The sequence below is a fragment of the Folsomia candida genome, unplaced genomic scaffold, assembly GCF_002217175.1.
Source record: "Folsomia candida strain VU population unplaced genomic scaffold, ASM221717v1 Fcan01_Sc028, whole genome shotgun sequence".
NCBI classification, from domain to species: Eukaryota; Metazoa; Arthropoda; class Collembola; order Entomobryomorpha; family Isotomidae; genus Folsomia; species Folsomia candida.
Window position 1 is genome coordinate 1,613,819 of NW_019091220.1, and position 18,816 is coordinate 1,632,634.

Consider the following 18,816-nt stretch of genomic DNA (forward strand, 5'->3'; position numbering starts at 1 on the left):
TTGCATACAACTCCAAAAATTACATAATTACTAAATTATTTAATTACATATATTATTTATTCTTAAATCTGTGGACTTTGTCTATCAAACTTATAAATATTTCGGAATTTGCAACTTTAAAGTTAATTAAAAAAAACACCGGAATTTATTCATCATCACTTAACAGGGATATAATATCGTCGTCATCAAAGTATTCTTCGGCAGAGGTTTGAATCACTTCTCGGTACAGGGTCACTACCTAGAACAAAGTATGTCACATTTAGTGACAAACTCACATTTCCCCGAATCATCAATCAAACACAGTGGGAATTTACTACATATGTCATCCTCTTTCTCTACTATTTCTCACACAGCAGAAGCAGCAACTTAATTTTTGTAAACACTTTGTATTTTTGTTTTGTTTGGATAACAATGGAGGGGGAGGAGTCATTTTCGGATGACGACGATTTCGTCACAACGCAGAAGAGGACGAGGCGGAGGGCGACACCGAAGGTGGTTGAGAAAAAGGCGAAATTAATGAAAGCCGGTCAATCTACGTCTGCTGCTAACTCTAAGCCGTTAGTTTTTAGTTTCCTCCTCATCCTCACCCCACTACTTTGTACTTAACATGTACTCAAATATTTTGATTTTGTGTTGCTAGTTCGACCCCAAAGACTGCTACAGACGCCCCTGATGCTCGCAAACATTTGGCCGTGGAGACTGAGAAAGCCGACAACTGTGCCGAAGGGGAATTAAATCCCCGTGGAACGAAGGATAAGGAGAAGAGAAAGTCGGAAACCCCTGGAAGTCGTGTTCGTGAAGACCAGACTTTCCAACCCGTCCCGTGGTCTTACATTTCTGATGAGGAGGAGATGGAAGTGGGGGAGGAAGAAATGCGACTCAGGGATGGGAGGGGGATTATTCCTAGAGATGGAGATTTGGCTGATGAGTTCCAAATAAAGTACGTGGCTTCGTCGGATGTGAGAATAGGCACAACAGTTAAAGGTAATATAATAAGTACCACTTGAAGGATAATATCATGCGCACACTTTATAATGATAATATCATGTTATATAGGTGAAGGGGTCGATCAAATCAGGAAGACGATTCTGAGGTTAGCTGGGCTAGCCCCGATTGAAACCATTTCGTCCGACCTCGATGTTTTTGAAGCGTCCCCACAAATTGTTTTGACCCAGGAGGAACAAGGATTGACCCCTGAACAGAGGGAGGTTCTCTTCCAGGAGATTTTCCGCAGAGGAGGTCGTGTTGCCGTAGATGACAAACCGGACTGGTTTTTAATTATTCACAAAGCACCCACCACAGGTCTAATTCATTTATGTTTGGAGGCACTTGATTCAAGTAGAGGATATGTTTTCTATTCAGCTTCAAGGCTTTGTACGAAACCAAGTAAGTATAGTTAAGGTGGATATGTGCTACATCTGTGATATATATTTAAGTAAGTCATTCTCATAAATCAGATTGTTATCAATACAACCAAACTTTCGCAAGTGATGTCCTCCCCAAATGCACTCAACATCGATTCAGTCGCATTTATACCATGGTGAAAGTGACTGACTACAATAGGAGGGATGTGTTGGTTCTTCTTCACATGAAACCAGCAATATCTGTAGCGCAAAATGCATCCAAGCAGGAGAAAGACGAACAGACTGAACTGCATATTCAAACCCTAATCACCACCTACAACGGGTGGAAAAGGTATTGTGCCACGGAGGGCCTAGCAAGTCGACCGATCCCCAAATGTATATCTACACACCACTTTAACAACGAAGGCGAGGCTCTAAGGATGCTGTCATTTGAGTCGGTTAGTGAAATTGTCTCGAAACTAATGAGTAGTGAGTAGTGATTTCATCATTTTTATTATGTTTTTCTAGACCATCGGTATGTTTATGAAACTCGCCTCTGGATCTCAACCCATCATCAATTTGGATGATTTGATCCCCTTGTGTTACGGAATGGAGAGTGAGATCGATGCGCGACTAAAGGAATTGGGGATGGAGCTCAAGATTCGTCGCCACTTAACACCGACGGAGAGGAAGAAGGTCAAGTACCCATTTCCGGGAGAATATCTTCTTGAAACAGTAGGGGCAACACAACAGCAAGAGGAGAAAGGGAAGACCTTTTTGTACACCATCATGAGTCGAGATATGTGGTATTTTGGCTGGAGCAACACCCCCGATTTCAAAAAGCGCTTGGACTCAGCAAGGGGGACTGATGGTGCTAGGGAGTACAAACGCATTACAGATAAGAGACAGAAAGATAGACAATTGGAGATCGAGGGACTGAAACAGAGAGATATAGAGTTAGGTAGAGCAGAGGAGTTATGTATCTATCCACCCCCATTGAAGGCTCCTACCATGACCCCATACCTAGTCGCCAAGTGTGAGGATGATGATAAGAAGACCATCAAGACAAAAACCATCGAAGCGAAGATGATAATAGCTGGATATATTGCATATTTGTTAGGATTGCGTAATCCTATTCGTCCTAATTCGGATATAGGTTACTCTGTTAATAAATGTGTATCTATTAGTTTAGTCGATTCTAATTCATGGGGCGAGATATGTGAATTTGTCAAGTTATTCTGGGGGTTTGAACCAATGTTGGGGAAATACGAAGGAAGTTAAATTTCTACTTCAAATTAAATAAACTTTAATCAATACCCCTTTAGAATCGGATAACTCATCGGCAGATATCCCTGTAAATCATGAATGAAAAATTGCCATATCTAAAAATAATAATATTTTTATTATTTATGTAAACATGTATCTTACAATCATAAACCATTTGGTTATTATTCAAGTGAGGGTTATCTTGTTTATACAGTCTCATAGACTGTAAGGAAAGTGCCAAAGCTTGCGTCGGGTTCCAAACTTGGTCAAATTTATTACTCGCTACTTGAAGTTTTCCTTTAAACAGGACTTTGGCTGTGACAAAAAAAAAATCACAAATAATCAAATTACATGGATTACATAGATTATTTGAAGCTAAAAATATGTAAAACAACTTGTTTACGAAAAAAGTTATTATGCATGGATTGTGATTACCTGATTGGGCAGACGGATTCCATTGAATAATGTAGTTCGTTTCATAACTCAGCCGATTGTTTTCAATGTTCTCATCTTTTGCAGTGGTCGCTTGGATCAAGAGAATTACTAAGGCGGTTATCGTGCAGTCTATAGGGTGGGTCTGCAATTATTAAATTAATAATTTCAATTAACCTGTCTGCTAAATTTTAAAACTTTTCAACACCTACCTGAACAATGATGGCATCAAAGTCAATCAGAAAAGCAAACTGAGCTCCCTCCTTGTTACAAATAATATTAGCAATTTCATTCGACAAAATTTCAAAATCCAAACTTGTTTGCGTAATGAGAACTTTTTTATCGACGGCTTTATAATTAGGGATCATTGACAATTGCGTTTGATCCGTATAAACATTTGTAGGCAGTGCTACCGGGAATTCGTTAAAGTTATACTCGTTGTCTTCAATTTCAGTCGTGGTCGACACACTTTCCTCATTGAGTAGGACGTACGACCTCGTCACGCGTGCCGTGCATCTCTTGATAAATATCGTCTTGGAAGATGATCCTGGTTTCGAAGTAGTTGAGCGATGTTGGGGTCTTTTATTTGAGTTGTGCAGTGGACGAAGGACGTAGTCGTCATATTTACAAATTTCTTCTTTAAAAGCAGCATCATACTTTTTATCGGCTAATTGCCGAGTTCGGAACAGTCTATAATTTTTGTCTACTTTACCATCATCTTCATTTAATAGTAAGTCATATATATCGGGTTTTTCTTTCTTTGGTAGAGTCGGATTTGGTGGCTTTGTCCTTTTGAAGAATCGCTTTTCTTTAATATCACAAGTAGGGAGAAGATTTTTATAGTAAAAGTTTAAATCAGGGTGGTTCTGGTTTAAATCAGTTTTCAGTACATTCGACTTGTTCTGCTTTATCTGCCCTTGACTTGGGTTGAACTGTATTTGGTGGAGGAGGTTCCCAGTGTTTATAAGAATTGTGGGCGTGTTACCTTCGGTTAGATAGAGTGAGACTTCCGGGTCGAACTTTGGATAAGGAGATACTAATTCATACGTCAGGGTGACCGTTAACGAGTGGGAGAGGCAAGGGTTCAATACTTGAGTATATTCAGAGGAGTAAGTACACTTTGGGCATGGGGAGGACGGAGGTAGTTGTGTTAAAGTGAGATAACAGCGAGGGTTTTCCTCAGGAGTGGAACTGCATAATTAGAACATTCATATTGAATTGTGTATCATTCATTCACTCCAGTTGCACAATGCAACTTGCATTATATAATTGTCAACACGCACCTCTTCCCAACTACTGCCAGAAATTTGTCGTTCCCACTAAATTCTTCATACTTCCACTGACACATTTGTATCAGCAGATTGGAATCTGCCGTCCCATTGCGGTCAAAAAGCAACACGCTCGAGTACTTTTTTGCCACCGAGAAGGGAGTGAAGAGCCAAAAGTATAGTTTATACGTATACAACGACTCCACATCAAACTCCACATCAAGAATGGGGCGGTTCTCGTTCTGAATAAGCATGTTGTGAATGTTTGCGTGTTGCACTGGACGAATCGTGTAGGATAAGATGTAGCGGTTGCAGTGACTAAACCCCATCACGATGTGTCTGGCGAAAACATTTAATTATAGTATAATTACAACGAATTAATTTAAATTATTAAAGTATTCTAGCAAATACCCTGATTGCAAGGCATATTTTGGAATCACTTCATCGATACGGATCCGGATATTGAGCAATTTATTGTAAATCTGTTTATTACTTCCATCCTCATTAATATCCTTGATTTCTTGACGATGGTGATAATGTCGTCTTTTTTGGGGACGGGGTCGCATCGGTTCTACTGGACGTGAGTGTCGATCAGTCGTTATCTTTGTGCGTGCTTGACTCAGTCGGGAGTGTGTCGACATTGTCCCAGTCATCTGAGAAACAAGTTAAACAGTGTACATTCAAAATAATATCGTGTAATTAACTAACATACGTGAACACTTCAACTTACCTGCCGATGTAACAGCGCTGAGCAAATGTTTGCAGGCATGTTTTACGTGTAACTAAATTTAACTTAAAAATAACTAGGTTAATTATTATGTTATTAATTAATAAATTTTTTTTGTGGGCCCTTTTTCATTTTTTCTCGCCCACTTTGTTTACAAGTTTGTCCAACTGTTTGGGAAAGCAGCAGCGTTGCTGATTTTTGCTCAATGACTGGAAAACGGTTCAAATTTTTGTGGGAACGAAAAATTCCGGTCAAAGTTTTTCAGTCTATTTTAATTTTTAATTTGGCTTTAAATTTTTAAATAGTTCTAAAGTTTATTGGGGAGGATAAAATGTCGGGAGAAAGTGAGGTAAGTAACTTTATTCTAGGATTTGAAGCATGTTGCAAAGTTAACTAATTTTGATTGTTCATTAATTTTGACAGTTCACTGAGCTGTCGCATCTCTTAACCGAACCCAACCTCCCACTGGAAACGTGCATCGATGTTGTTTTTAAGCACTTATGCACCTACACGGAAGAAAGGTGATGCAAAATCAATTAACATGGTCATATTTCATCCTAATTATCTGTTAATTTACAGTTCAGATAAATCTCTACCAGCTGCCATCCTAACGCAAACCATCACCCTGATTAAAAACCAATTAAAAGCAACTAATACAGAAAAATCTAGCGAAGTCCAACAAGAAACGCTTCTCAAAGTCACAAAAATCATGGCGATATACACTAAAGTTGGGTCCGAGGGAGCCATCCATGCTGCCAAACTATTGACCAAGCTCCTCAAGGTGATCACCACTTCTTGTGAGGCTCTCGTAAGATTTATCTGTGCCGAGATGACATCTGTCATCGAAAAGAAGCAGGGACAACAGAGGGTCAACTATTACTGCCTTGTGCTAAAGATGCTGCTTGGAAAGTGCTCAATTAGCGAGGAAATCTTTACGGAGGCCGTTTTCCCTGTCATGACCATTTTAGACGATGGAGAAGAAACTGGTCGCAAACTGGTCGTCATGTTGGGGACGGTGAAAAGTGTGCTGTATGAATGGTTGTTGCAAAGAGATATGATGTGGGTTGGGTTGGAAAGAGATGGGTTTTTTAAAGAAATTTTGCATGCGATTGGTAAATATAATTTATTAAACTTGATTCTACATTTATATAGTGTGATAATTAACTGCAATTTGACTTATTGACAGAACGTGATAAATTCCATATTGACCAGGACAAACTCCATATGATTTGTCAACGTGTATCTGACTTGGGCGCAGACGAGTTTGACAGCTTCATCTCCAATGTGTTTGAGTATTTGATCGAGTGGGAGGATAATCATAATTTTGAAACGCTGGGAGTCATTGTTGATTTGTTGGACGTCATTTTAGGGTAATTAAGCTAATATCAGTGATACCATTGAGATTCCTGATGTCACGTTTTAAAAGAGTTAAATATTTTGTAAACCGTTTAGAATTGTACCGGAGGATGTAAAAGAGGAAATCCAAACGGGACTTCAATCCATAGAATTTTGGCATGTAAAATTACTCGTGTGTTTGGAATTGTTTGGTGAACCCGGTGGAGATGTTATTGAAGAGAATGAGGTACGTATCAAGTTGTTAAGTTTAAAAAGAATAATTTATTATAGGTATTAAAAGTACAAAATCACAAAATTTAAATTAATGTTATTATTACTAATTTCTCACAGAAATCTGATGACACGCTGCCTTTAGAAATATATCTTGCCTTGAAGGCAAATTCCTCCCCACCGGAATCCTTGATACAACGCGTCTATTCAATTAGAGACGACACAGTTTATAAATTCTGCACAATCGTATTACTAGAACTATTTAAGATTGACAACTTTACAACTTTTGAGCTTGAAGTGGAAGAAATTAATGAAAAAGTGAAAGCCCTAAAATCCAAGTATGGTTCAAACTGTGTCTCACGAATTAGGAACTTTGTTTTGAACCAAGAGTAGACAGTGCATTCCTATCCGTAGATTCTTTCGCCTTTTTGAAATATTCATCGTAGTTTTGTGCATATTCGGTAGCAATGTCACTCATCAATGGATCTGAGAGGTTTGGTTCCTTTAGTAAGATGCGAATCGATGCAAGTACCTAGTAGTGAAAAAAACCATGGACTGTGTTCATTAAATATTTTTTTACTATAAAATATAATACTTTCCTTTATAAAAACTAACCGTGATCACGTTAAGAGTCACAGACCAATTTCCCATGGGTTTCGGCTTAAGTGCAGACAGACAAATTCTTCCCTCCGGATCAACATTTGGATGATAGACTTGAGTTAAGAATGTAATTGACGGAGGTATGAAAGGATACCTACCAGATAGTATTAACTATAATTAATTTCTACCTTTATATACACATAAATACAAAATATCATACGGTACGGTACAATTAAACTTAATATACCGATCTGGAATTTGCACTTTTAAATGAAATGTTCCTTTCGCATATGGCGAATCTTCCGGTCCAATCATATCCACCTTCATTTCATCCAATTTAGATTCATCCTCTAAATACACGTGGATCCCTTTAAAAAACAACAATCATTATCTTTTACTTTTCAATATAGTTAACGCAAGGCTTTTTTACCCGGGGACGGATTTTTCGCCATGTTTTGAAGCTCTGCCCTTATTCTGGTTAGTTTTTGAGCAGATGCCATAATTTCAAAAACCGACTAACTACAACTATTCAGTAACTTTATTTTATTATTGTTTTTATTGCCGATATTTTGTGCACGTTTGCCGCTCAAAAGAAATAAAACTCTCTCTTGACTCAATTTCGTCGTAATAGAAGTCACACCAACGAAATCTCACTTCTGCTGCCCTTCACTACGTCTGTGAAGCTGTACCTGGGTTTGAGTGCACTGCTGCCGCCCACCGTCCAGCTTCCTACCGCCAACCGCCGCCTCTCTTCCTACCCGCAGATGCCACTTCCAAAAAACCTTGTACATCGACTTCTCTAACCCTTCGCCGTACTATAATACCCCAAATTGTTAATTTTACTCTAAAATACTCAAGAAATCCAGAAAACTAACTAACAAACTAGTAAAATAGTCCGCATAGGTTCCTAGAGCGGGATTTCAAACTACCGCCTCCATGCTCACATATATTACCGACCACACCCCCGGTCATCACATAATGCGGACCCGCACCCGCCAGATAGTACTGGTCAAAATTACCAAGCCGGTAAAAGTCATAACTTAGACTTTTTGATAATTTTGACTTTGTCTCCATTTCCTTAAGCAGGATTTCAAACTACCGCCTCCATGCTCACATGTGTTACCGACCGCACCCCCGGTCATCATTTAATGCGGACCCGCACCCGCCAGATCCCTCTGGTCAAAATTACCAAGCCGGTAAAAGTCATAACTTGACGTTTTGCTAGTTTCGACTTTGTCTCCGTTTCCTACAGCGGGATTCCAAACTACCGCCTCCATGCTTGCAAATGTTATCGACCGCACCCCCGGTCATCATTTAATGCGGACCCGCACCCGCCAGATCCCTCTGGTCAAAATTACCAAGCCGGTAAAAGTCATAACTTGGACTTTTTGCTAGTTTCGACTTTGTCTCCGTTTCCTACAGCGGGATTCCAAACTACCGCCTCCATGCTTGCATATGTTATCGACCGCACCCCCGGTCATCATTTAATGCGGACCCGCACCCGCCAGATCCCTCTGGTCAAAATTACCAAGCCGGTAAAAGTCATTACTTGGAGTTTTTGCTAATTTTGGGTTTGTCGCAGTTTCCTACAGCGGGATTTCAAACTACCGCCTCCATGCTCACATATGTTATCGACCGCATCCCCGGTCATCATTTACTGCGGACCCGCACCCGCCAAATCCCTCTGGTCAAAATTACCAAACCGGTAAAAGTCATAACTTGGACTTTTTGCTAGTTTCGACTTTGTCTCCGTTTCCTCAAGCGGGATTTCAAACTACCGCCTCCATGCTCACATATGTTATCGACCGCACCCCCGGTCATCATTTACTGCGGACCCGCACCCGCCAAATCCCTCTGGTCAAAATTACCAAACCGGTAAAAGTCATGACTTGGACTTTTTGCTAATTTTGACTTTGTCGCCGTTTCCTACAGCGGGATTTCAAACTACCGCCTCCATGCTCACATATGTTATTGACCGCACCCCCGGTCATCATTTAATGCGGACCCGCACCCGCCAGATCCCTCTGGTCAAAATTACCAAGCCGGTAAAAGTCATAACTTGGACTTTTTGCTAGTTTCGACTTTGTTGCCGTTTCCTACATGTCGTCCAAGATGAAATTTTCCAAGGCAGACATGAACAAAGCTCATAATAATACGGTATCCTTCTGCGAAAAAGTTTTGGACGGCGTTTCTGCGAGAAGAAAGGGTGCCACACGAACTCTGTCGAGGATTTTTCCTCAAAATGGCAGAGTTTCGTGAAGAGACGAACCCTCCGAAAAGACGTCGAGCGACACAAGAAATTGTGTCCGAGCATGTCCCATTATATGCAACCACCTATGACCCCCACGCCCATACTGAGGACACACAAGCTGAAGACGTCCCCCACGCCCAAACTGAGGAGGCACAAGCTGAAGACGTCCCTCGCGCCCAAACCCAGGACACACAAGCTGAAAACGCCCCCCACGCCCAAACTGAGGAGACACAAGCTGAAGACGTCCCCCACGCCCAAACCGAGGACACACAAGCTGAAAACGCCCCCCACGCCCAAACTGAGGAGACACAAGCTGAAGACGTCCCCCACGCCCAAACCGAGGACACACAAGCTGACCAAGTAGAATTTGTCCACGTCGTCGTTCTTGAAGACGAACCCATCGCTCACGATGGACAAATCTTCGTAAACCAAGCCGACCTCGTTAGCGAACTTGGAATTGAGCAACGCCAAGCTGATGACGCCCCCCACGCTCACACAGAGAACATACAAGTTGATCTAGTACAACTTATCACAACCGCGCTACTGGAGCATGTCGGCGTCGCCCAAGATGAGCAAATCCTCGTAACCCAAACCGAACCTGTTCAAACAGAACACGCCCACAAAGACCTACCTGAAGAAAGCTTTGGCGCACAAGCTGAGGGTCTCCAGGACGTCCAAGCAGAGCACGCCCGTTTAGTATTAAATAAGAGCCCCGTGATTCATAGACCCTTTCATCCAGAACATGGCACGGCAAGGAGATTAACCAGAAGAAGCCCAAAGCCTTCGAAGCGCTATCCAACAGCAGAATACTACGTGCCACGAAAGACAAGAAGCGTAAAAGAAAGCTGGTGCAACTGCGGAGTTCGTGGGGACGACCACTTGCCAGCGGTAGAATGTGATGGATGTGGTAAGTGGTATCATTACCAAAAGGACGGAGTCGGAAAAAATCATTGCGACTACAAAGAGTCCAATGAGTGGTATTGTCTGGAATGTCGGGATGCAGCAGAAACTGATAAAAATGACAGTATTGAAAAAGATGGGAACGACGACCTGGATTCTGAAAACGGAGATCAAAATGACGGCAACGACGACGTACAGAAGTTTGATGATGACACATATACCGAAAAACACGACGGACCTGAGAATGATGCAAATGGAGGTTCCGAGGCGGATATGCAAAATAACGAGGAAGACGCACAAGAAACCTCATACCAGTTCGATCACCAGACATGGTCAGCCGACGAAAATGAAACCGTACGAGTTCACGCACCTTTAGCTGATGTACAACTCGATGTGGACACAGTTTGTACTGTCCTTGGCATTTCTCAGGAAGAACTGAATTATATTCCGCCTAAAAAAATGACAGTTATATTTTCCCCAAACGAAGTTTCCAAATTTTTTGACTACAAAACCTCAAAATTTGTAGAAAACAAGATTCGTGGGGACGTTATTTCGCAGAAACTTTGGGAAGCTGGCATCCTTTGCGATTTTAAGAATAGGCGGGAGCCCTATTATTATTCGGAAAGGAAAAAAGATCAGCCATTCGCTCGACAGGAAGGATACTGCTCATGTGGAATCAAATTTCAAGTAACTTTCCCATGCAAACCAATCCAGGGAGAGGCCTTGGAAACTACCTTGGAATCTTTCGGAGTTTTCACCCTCGGAAAAGTCAGACTGGCTTCTAATATATTCGACGACTTGAGGTTGTTGAAAAATCACTACCAGACAAGCCACAACGCCAACGCCACAATTTGTGGTTACATCCAAGATTTTAACTTGGATGCAAAACTTTTTAGGCTGGATCTTTTCGACCAGCAATCAATAAAATTATTTACGGACACAATTTCACGAGAATATGTTATTGTGGGAATTGATGCGACAGGAGGTATTTTAAAGCCCCTCCCACGAGATGCCCTATATCCTAGCAATGATCCTGCTGAAAAAACTCACAGGAACAAAAGGAACTCATTGTTATTGTACACTATTGTGGCGCAAACGAAGCAGGGAAGCTTCATTGTGGCTGACAGTGTTTTAATGCGAGGTCAATCCAATGATATTGCGGGTCCTCTTACTAGCATCAAGCGAGGTGTGAAAAAATTACGCCCATATCAGACGAAGAGTGCCCCTGATGTAATATGTACCGACTTTAATTTCGCCATGCTTCATGCTGTGTCTGAGGGATATAACACAATGAAACTAGAAGAATATTTGAAGAAAAGTTACGCCGTCCTCAAAAACGAGGACACGTTTGCTGGAGATACGGCGTGCATACAATTGTGTGCATCTCATTTGACAAAGTCATTTCTTGACAATGTTCGCAAGAAAACCGTTGGACATAAATTTCGAAATGAGATCGTGGACGCGAGCGTGCGAGGGTTAGCCAAATTACAAGAGGCGTCAACGCTAAACGACGTGGAAATCGCCATGAAGGATATATGTACCCTATTTGGGAAGGAGAAGATGTCCCCCGAAGATGTCCAACACAATCTCGCGCGAATCAAGTCAATTTCTCTTGAAGAATGGGTGGATGGGGACGTTATAGTGGATGACTATGCAGGACCAGACGAGGAAGAAGTAAACGCAAGTAGGTTATTACGTGAGAAGTCGCCATTCTACCACACTTTTCAGAAAATAAGAAGAATTGAAGAAAAACACGTGAATTAGGATGCAGAGTTGAACCCATTTTACAATCCTGCTGTGCTGAACGTGTTTGAAAACACATACGCCCCATACGTTGGAATTTTCGCACGTGGAGTTGTGCAGCAAACCAAGAACGCCAACTTTGTCCGGGCAACGAATGGATCATGTGAATCAGAGTTTCGGCTATTAAAGCAAAATCTTATCGTGGAACCGGAAAATGTCGCCGACTTTGTTCGGCATCGCTTTGAAATTACAAATGGTAAAAACAAAAAATTTGTATTCGACAATCTACCAAAGAAACCAGCAAGCAAAGAAGCTAAGCTAGTTACAAAAACGCTGCAAAATGACGACGAAATCGAACGTGGAGATATTCCAAAGGGACTAATTCAAGAAGAAGTTCAAGAATGCAAGGAGACATGGAGCAAAAGAAAAAAAGGCGAACGAAAAAATAGATATTTACATAATAGGACTGAGCTTACCAAGCTTGACGAGGAGAAGGCAAGAGAGAATGCAAGGGTTCAAAAGATTGGGAGAGACAGGTCTTCTCAACCCAACTCAACAAGTTCTTACTCTGAACAATCAAAATAATGTAGCACGAACTATGGATGGATGTTTGGAGACTCGGTAATGTAGTATTTAATATTTAAACGAACTTTAATAACCGTTTGATAGCGTATTCTACAAAAATGCCCGACTGAAAGATGTTTTATTCTAGTCTAAATACTAATTTATTCCTATACAAAATCGGGAAAAATAGGCAAAGGCGTAATAAAACATCCGCGGAAGAAGAGGAGACTACCACAGCTAACCTGGAGTCAAAGTTCAGGAAAATAGTCTCGGACATTCTGACGGATCAGCAAGGGAATTCTGGTCTGATTAGCCTAACTGAATTTTTGCAAACATTTATTACCAAATTTCTTATAACAGTTATAACAATAAAAATCTGTTATATTCTTAGCCAAGCAATCGCTGCGGAAGCAAGTTTTGGGTGAAGAATTTGTCACCCAGGAGAAACAATATCAGCGATATAAGTAACTTGCAAATACATGGACGATGAATTTAATTGTAATTATTGTACAGAATCGTTGAGAATCTTACTGAGGATTCACTCATGATGGCTTACTCCAACATTAAAGAAGACATAATGGAACTTTACGTGGCCAATCGGGATGAATTTGTCGGCGGCTACAAATGTGTTCGACAAAAGGTTCGACAAAATTTTCCCAGCTATTTAACTAGAACCTGATATAGTAATATTCTAATACATTATTTACGCAGATGTGGGTGGAACGAAAGCCAAACTTTTCTGGAAATTTGCAGCAAATGGTGGTATCATATCCATTTACCACAAAATCTTGCTCTAAGATATGTTCCACAGTTTCCTCCGATATCCAAAAGCTTAAAAACATCTCTGCTCTAGGATTTGAAGTATCTTGACAATGATTATTTCACAATTTACATTTAAAGAAATTATGTATTATGTATTCTTACTATATATTCTTATTTCAGGACATTTTACAAGTAACAACCGTTCTGCTTCCCGAAACACTGGAGCTAATTTACTCTGATGTCTTGAAAACACCACTTCACCAAGCAAGAAAAGAGCTTTCCAAAATCTCGCCATTTGACTAACTTGATAAGCTTATAAATTTAAGTTATACGAATCTATACTACATGTTCATTATTGAGAATCAAAGTAAAACTAAGGAAGAAGGCAAAAGTAACTCTGAGTTTATTTATATGGATCCGATGCATCTGGAGGGTGCGGGACCATACCAAAAGATGACCAGGGGTGTGGTCGGTAATACATGCAAGCATGGAGGCGGTAGTCTGAAATCCCGCTGTAGGAAACGGCGACAAACCCAAAATTAGCAAAAACTCCAAGTTATGACTTTTACCGGCTTGGATATTTTGACCAGAGGGATCTGGCGGGTGCGGGTCCGCAGTAAATGATGACCGGGGGTGCGGTCAATAACATATGTGAGCATGGAGGCGGTAGTTTGAAATCCCGCTGTAGGAAACGGCGACAAACCCAAAATTAGCAAAAACTCCAAGTTATGACTTTTACCGGCTTGGATATTTTGACCAGAGGGATCTGGCGGGTGCGGGTCCGCAGTAAATGATGACCGGGGATGCGGTCAATAACATATGCAAGCATGGAGGCGGTAGTCTGAAATCCCGCTGTAGGAAACGGCGACAAACCCAAAATTAGCAAAAACTCCAAGTTATGACTTTTACCGGCTTGGATATTTTGACCAGAGGGATCTGGCGGGTGCGGGTCCGCAGTAAATGATGCCAGGGGGTGTGGTCAGTAATATATACAAGCATGGAGGCGGTGGATTGAAATCCCGCTGTAGGAATCTATGCGGATTATTTTGTTAGTTTGTTAGTTAGTTTTCGGGATTTCTTGAGTATTTTAGAGTAAAATTAACATTTTGGGGTATTATGGTACGGCGAAGGGTTAGAGAAGTCGATGTACAAGGTTTTTTGGAAGTGGCATCTGCGGGTAGGCGGTAGGAAGGGAGGCGGCGGTTGGCGGTAGGAAGAGAGGCGGCGGTTGGCGGTAGGAAGAGAGGCGGCGGTTGGCGGTAGGAAGCTGGACGGTGGGCGGCAGCAGTGCACTCAAACCCAGGTACAGCTTCACAGACGTCCCTTCACTTTTCCTTTTCAATTGTACTTATTATATCAATTTATTGTGTTTTGTGCAAAATGCAGTACTTTTCTACGACTGTTATTATCATACCTAGTAAAAGCTAAAGGTGAAAGGTTATCAGTTAACTAAATAATCTTAAGTTCTCTGGCTAATTTGTGTTATCTTTTGTCTGAGTCACAGCCTGTGACAGGATAATATTGACTTATTTTTGTTTATGTTGACTTTACAAAGGAAAGTATTAGAACAATGATCTTGCTTTAAGTATATATAAATTTCTAATAATTTTGCAACCTTTTCGTCCTATTTTTCGTACTCATTTATAATATTGATACTAATATTGCTCAAAAATTACAGAAACCTCAACTCAAGCTTTAAAAAAATACTTACATAATTTAGCAAACCAATATACTGGAGACATTTAATGTTACGCTTAATTAAATAAATCCTAATGATACAATGCAACGATCAATCTAACAAGTAATAGCTTTAATTTAATAGTAAAATTACTTTAACTTCTAATCATATTTATCATTTTTGTTCGAATATTTATTCGACTTTTGCCAGTATTTGCCTTTAAAAGCACCAAATTAGTAAGAAGTATCAATCAAACTTTTATTCCCTTCTTAAATAAAAAAAGTAACAATGTGATAAATAGCTCTGCATGATGTCTGATCAATTAAAAAACAATCTCAATTAATAATAAATAAGTAGATATGCGCATAGTAAATCATACTTTACTGAAGGTATGATTATTTGCCTGCACTTTCAACTTTAGAAGAACTACAGTAACACGATTAAAATTGGAGTCTAGTCATCGGGAATATACAATAAACAATGTCCTATGTCCTATTAGAAAGTAGCAGAATGCGAAACCGAAAGGGGGTTTTCCTCGTGGGGTGTTTAATATTTAGCTGTTTCGTCTTAGTTTATTATCTTCACGTTATCGATGGTTTAGGGGGTAGTAGTGGTAATTTGGGGTTTTTTAACAGACCCAGGTATCAATTCAAACCTGGTAAGCCATTTATCCATTTAATTTATCTACAAAATGATTAAACTATATGATTTTTAATAATTATTTGATTATGATTTGCAGAATATACCGACTTGAACGGTCCCGATGTTAACTATAAGGATCCAAAACTACTTCAGAAACTAAAATCTCACCACTTGCACCGATGGACGACGAATAATTACAATTTGACCAACACCACGACAGACTACGACCCCTCGATGGGACAATCACAAATAGTTCGAACTTTGTTCGAAAATGATGGTAACAGAAAGGACAAATTTTTTATCGAGTGCGGTGCGCTGGATGGAGAGCTGAGGTCGAATACGCTCTACCTCGAAAGGGTGCTAGGTTGGGAGGGTCTACTAATTGAGGCCGATCCTGATAACTTTAAGGAACTCGAGTGGAAGAGGAGGAAAAGTTGGGCGAGTAACTCTTGCCTCAGTACGAAAGAGTACCCAACAATGGTAACGCACCGTGAGATGATAATTACTAGAAAATAATTGCCTAATTATTTTGTAAATCATTATGGTACAGGTCTCGTTTGAACAAAAAGTAAACCAAGGGAGGATCAGTGCCTTTACTGCTGGCTACTTGGAAAAGGGTTTCGTGGATGTACAATGCTATCCGTTTGCGACTTATATGACACTGCTCAATAGGTCAAGGGTGGACTACTTTTCTTTAGATGTGGAAGGTATGTTAACTAGATTTAAGTAAAGGACGAGGAATAGTTGTAAATATTAATTAACTAACACTCCTTACACTTTTGAAGGTTTGGAGCTACAAATTCTTAAGACGATAGACTTCAACAAGTTTGACATCAAAGTGCTCTCTGTGGAATTTGTAAGTCACTTTATCAATCAACCCATGTCAATTTTCATGAAAATTGTCTTTCCAAAAATTCCAGATCCATGACAAAGAAGGGAAGGAGGCCATCCGTGAATTTATGATAATGCAAGGGTACTACGTCAAAGCACTCGTCACTCATCCTAATTGGCTCGCGAACGACTTTATTTTCGTAAAAGAAGGGTTATAACCTCTCAATTGATGATTACACCAACATTACCAAAGTTATTGAAATAAAAGTAAATTGTTAAGCTTCAAGACCTGATTTCCTATCGACGTATAATCTGGGAGTAAATATCTCGCGAAGAGTTCACACTTGGAGGTAAATTCACGCTGGAAATAATCCTCCAACACATCAGTTAGTGGTGGCTTATGGGAATTAATGGCGGATGGGGTCGAAACTATTATCCGCATAGGGTAGTTAATATGCGATTTAATTTCCGAGTTATTTGTCGCAATTATTAACGACTCAAAAGGTTGCTTTCCATCCTTTTTGGTGAAAGGAACCGTGACTCGACCGGAAGTGGTGACCTTCAACCAGTAGAATGTCGTGAGATGAACGAGTCCCCATTTTTTCATCATGTCTCCCAAAATCTTTTCCGTTTTGCTGTTCGTCGACCAAATGGCCACAATCGCATCCGGTTTTAAAATAGATCCCAGTCTTAATTTCTCAATTGATTCCGTCGAGTGGGTATCGTACCTGAGATAAAGAAATTCGTTATTAATTAGGATGACCAAATATTACTATCTTCGCTTAATATAAGTGTCGTATATTTTTTTTATACCCCATGCAATTCCCTTTCCTCCTCTTAATGAATTTATTTTTCCATGGAGGGTCCATCACAACAAGGTCGAACTTTTCAACACCCAAAAACACCCCGTCCTCCACAAAAAGGTCACAGTTGAAGAATCTACAATTAGGGGGGAAGAGGTATACTTTGTCCTTGAATTTCGTGACTACAACCGATCCTGTGGCGTTAGCACCGTGAAATTTTTCATAAACAGAATCCATTTGAGAGAATAGTTCTTGTGCGGTTTTCACAGCGATGGAATTATCGATTGCAGCAGCGTTATCTACAATTCGTTTATCAAAATATGGGACAATTTCAGACTTATAGACTGACTCCAGTTTAACAGCTAGGGCGTCTAGGTTGGTATGCGTGTTGTTGATGAAGGGTTTATGGATTTCGAAGAGGGTTCGAGTTAGCTGGTAATAATTTTGATTTACTACTTGGTCATTATTGTCAGTTTGTGGCACTGTATACTTAACCGAATCTGGATGTGAGATTATATAAGCGGTGGGAGTCGTGTGAAGAATCATAATAATGCGAGATAAAATTAATACGTTTATCAGATATCAGAAATTGTAAAAACAACAGTTTTCTAAAAAATTGTGAATTGAGTACGTCAATCGTCTAGTCTTAAATCTCTTCGTCCCACAGAAACATGTTCAAAACAAAGGGGCAACGTAAGCAAGTCTTCGCTCTGGAGGTGAATCGAGACAGATTTTTAGCACCAGACGAACATACAACAGAAACTAATTTTACATCAACCGTTCGAGTTTTCCAGGAATCTGATATTCGACGATAAAATTGCAACTAATGAAATTGGAATGAATTTGACTTTATGTACCACTTACCATTTTAATTTTCGACCCTTTGAAAGTTTGGATAGACATTTGTAAATTAGAAATTGTACAAATAAAGGAATGAAATGAATGCGGATTATGCGTAAAAGGAAATGAAAATTCTGAAAGCATGATTGATTTCGAATCAGACTTGTGGATAATATGAAGGTAAGCTAACCTATGACCCTAATAACACTCATGCGTATTTTACAATTTTAGCATTTTATAAATGCATCCAAATTGGATGTCGTCGCTGCAGTCTCATCAAAATTTCATATAATTATTTGTATGCATTAAGTAATAGACAAACTTGAAACATCTATGAAATTGGTTAACGGATCAAGAATTGTTTATTTTCAGGTTACTTTGACATTCAAGTCAAAATTCAATCTCACTCTGCCTCAATTTTAATGAGTTGAATAATAAAACATCAGGGTTGTTAAAGAGACAGTAACTTGATAAGGGGTTGCGCAACGTGAGCACTTTTTGCGATTTTTTAAATTTTGAAAAAGCTGGTGGTCCGGACCACCAGCTCCTGATTGGTTGTTAGGTTTTCCATGCAAAATTTGATTTTTTGGCTTATTCTGG

General features: G+C 40.0%; 6 protein-coding genes across 7 annotated transcripts; 4 read left to right on the top strand and 2 right to left on the bottom strand.

The window, feature by feature from the left end:
• Window positions 1-35: 35 nt before the first annotated feature.
• On the bottom strand, window positions 36-5,240 carry LOC110859886 (DDB1- and CUL4-associated factor 15). Its single transcript, XM_022108912.2, has 8 exons — window positions 5,040-5,240; window positions 4,721-4,962; window positions 4,325-4,648; window positions 3,254-4,232; window positions 3,045-3,186; window positions 2,772-2,924; window positions 2,661-2,695; window positions 36-238 (listed from the first exon to the last, which is right to left on the bottom strand). The coding sequence occupies exons 1-8, from the start codon at window positions 5,076-5,078 to the stop codon at window positions 146-148; spliced, it is 2,007 nt and encodes a 668-aa protein (XP_021964604.1). The 5' UTR covers window positions 5,079-5,240; the 3' UTR covers window positions 36-145.
• Window positions 245-2,673, top strand: LOC110859887. The gene is made up of 5 exons (XM_022108914.2): window positions 245-557; window positions 641-984; window positions 1,057-1,386; window positions 1,458-1,801; window positions 1,872-2,673. The coding sequence occupies exons 1-5, from the start codon at window positions 412-414 to the stop codon at window positions 2,622-2,624; spliced, it is 1,917 nt and encodes a 638-aa protein (XP_021964606.1). The 5' UTR covers window positions 245-411; the 3' UTR covers window positions 2,625-2,673.
• LOC110859889 lies at window positions 4,971-7,459 on the top strand. The gene is made up of 7 exons (XM_022108916.2): window positions 4,971-5,074; window positions 5,342-5,385; window positions 5,460-5,557; window positions 5,616-6,148; window positions 6,223-6,406; window positions 6,489-6,618; window positions 6,723-7,459. The coding sequence occupies exons 1-7, from the start codon at window positions 5,065-5,067 to the stop codon at window positions 6,993-6,995; spliced, it is 1,272 nt and encodes a 423-aa protein (XP_021964608.2). The 5' UTR covers window positions 4,971-5,064; the 3' UTR covers window positions 6,996-7,459.
• On the bottom strand, window positions 7,178-18,055 carry LOC110859891 (N(6)-adenine-specific methyltransferase METTL4). Of its 2 annotated transcripts, XM_035859894.1 has the most exons (4): window positions 17,387-18,055; window positions 16,863-17,301; window positions 7,450-7,570; window positions 7,178-7,356 (listed from the first exon to the last, which is right to left on the bottom strand). In XM_035859894.1, exons 1-3 carry the CDS (start codon window positions 17,920-17,922, stop codon window positions 7,553-7,555), a joined length of 993 nt encoding a protein of 330 aa, XP_035715787.1. In that variant the 5' UTR covers window positions 17,923-18,055; the 3' UTR covers window positions 7,178-7,356; window positions 7,450-7,552. The 2 variants fall into 2 exon arrangements, with proteins under 2 accessions (XP_035715787.1, XP_021964609.1); XM_022108917.2 differs by lacking the exons at window positions 7,178-7,356; window positions 7,450-7,570 and having other exon boundaries at window positions 16,749-17,301.
• Window positions 11,856-13,144, top strand: LOC118438948. The gene is made up of 3 exons (XM_035859896.1): window positions 11,856-12,717; window positions 12,851-12,963; window positions 13,052-13,144. The coding sequence occupies exons 1-3, from the start codon at window positions 12,602-12,604 to the stop codon at window positions 13,126-13,128; spliced, it is 306 nt and encodes a 101-aa protein (XP_035715789.1). The 5' UTR covers window positions 11,856-12,601; the 3' UTR covers window positions 13,129-13,144.
• LOC110859892 lies at window positions 14,711-16,861 on the top strand. Its single transcript, XM_035859895.1, has 5 exons — window positions 14,711-15,758; window positions 15,840-16,222; window positions 16,293-16,449; window positions 16,528-16,598; window positions 16,663-16,861. Exons 1-5 carry the CDS (start codon window positions 15,581-15,583, stop codon window positions 16,789-16,791), a joined length of 918 nt encoding a protein of 305 aa, XP_035715788.1. The 5' UTR covers window positions 14,711-15,580; the 3' UTR covers window positions 16,792-16,861.
• Window positions 18,056-18,816: the final 761 nt, after the last annotated feature.

Excerpts from the sequence above, each read along its gene's own strand:
- LOC110859892 (XM_035859895.1), top strand. The coding sequence starts at position 15,581 with ATGTCCTATGTCCTATTAGAAAGTAGCAGAATGCGAAACCGAAAGGGG. Across the intron at positions 16,450-16,527 it reads CTTTTCTTTAGATGTGGAAG|GTTTGGAGCTACAAATTCTT; the intron begins GTATGTTAACTA and ends ACACTTTTGAAG. Across the intron at positions 16,599-16,662 it reads AAGTGCTCTCTGTGGAATTT|ATCCATGACAAAGAAGGGAA; the intron begins GTAAGTCACTTT and ends CAAAAATTCCAG.
- LOC110859886 (XM_022108912.2), bottom strand. The coding sequence starts at position 5,078 with ATGCCTGCAAACATTTGCTCAGCGCTGTTACATCGGCAG. Across the intron at positions 3,187-3,253 it reads TTGATGCCATCATTGTTCAG|ACCCACCCTATAGACTGCAC; the intron begins GTAGGTGTTGAA and ends TAATAATTGCAG. Across the intron at positions 2,925-3,044 it reads GAATCCGTCTGCCCAATCAG|CCAAAGTCCTGTTTAAAGGA; the intron begins GTAATCACAATC and ends TTTTTGTCACAG.
- LOC110859887 (XM_022108914.2), top strand. The coding sequence starts at position 412 with ATGGAGGGGGAGGAGTCATTTTCGGATGACGACGATTTCGTCACAACG. Across the intron at positions 985-1,056 it reads AATAGGCACAACAGTTAAAG|GTGAAGGGGTCGATCAAATC; the intron begins GTAATATAATAA and ends CATGTTATATAG. Across the intron at positions 1,387-1,457 it reads AAGGCTTTGTACGAAACCAA|ATTGTTATCAATACAACCAA; the intron begins GTAAGTATAGTT and ends CTCATAAATCAG.
- LOC118438948 (XM_035859896.1), top strand. The coding sequence starts at position 12,602 with ATGCAAGGGTTCAAAAGATTGGGAGAGACAGGTCTTCTCAACCCAACT. Across the intron at positions 12,718-12,850 it reads GATGGATGTTTGGAGACTCG|GCAAAGGCGTAATAAAACAT; the intron begins GTAATGTAGTAT and ends CGGGAAAAATAG. Across the intron at positions 12,964-13,051 it reads GGATCAGCAAGGGAATTCTG|CCAAGCAATCGCTGCGGAAG; the intron begins GTCTGATTAGCC and ends TTATATTCTTAG.
- LOC110859889 (XM_022108916.2), top strand. Across the intron at positions 6,149-6,222 it reads AGAAATTTTGCATGCGATTG|AACGTGATAAATTCCATATT; the intron begins GTAAATATAATT and ends ACTTATTGACAG. Across the intron at positions 6,407-6,488 it reads TTGTTGGACGTCATTTTAGG|AATTGTACCGGAGGATGTAA; the intron begins GTAATTAAGCTA and ends TAAACCGTTTAG.
- LOC110859891 (XM_022108917.2), bottom strand. The coding sequence starts at position 17,922 with ATGATTCTTCACACGACTCCCACCGCTTATATAATCTCACATCCAGAT. Across the intron at positions 17,302-17,386 it reads AGGAAAGGGAATTGCATGGG|GTACGATACCCACTCGACGG; the intron begins GTATAAAAAAAA and ends TCTTTATCTCAG.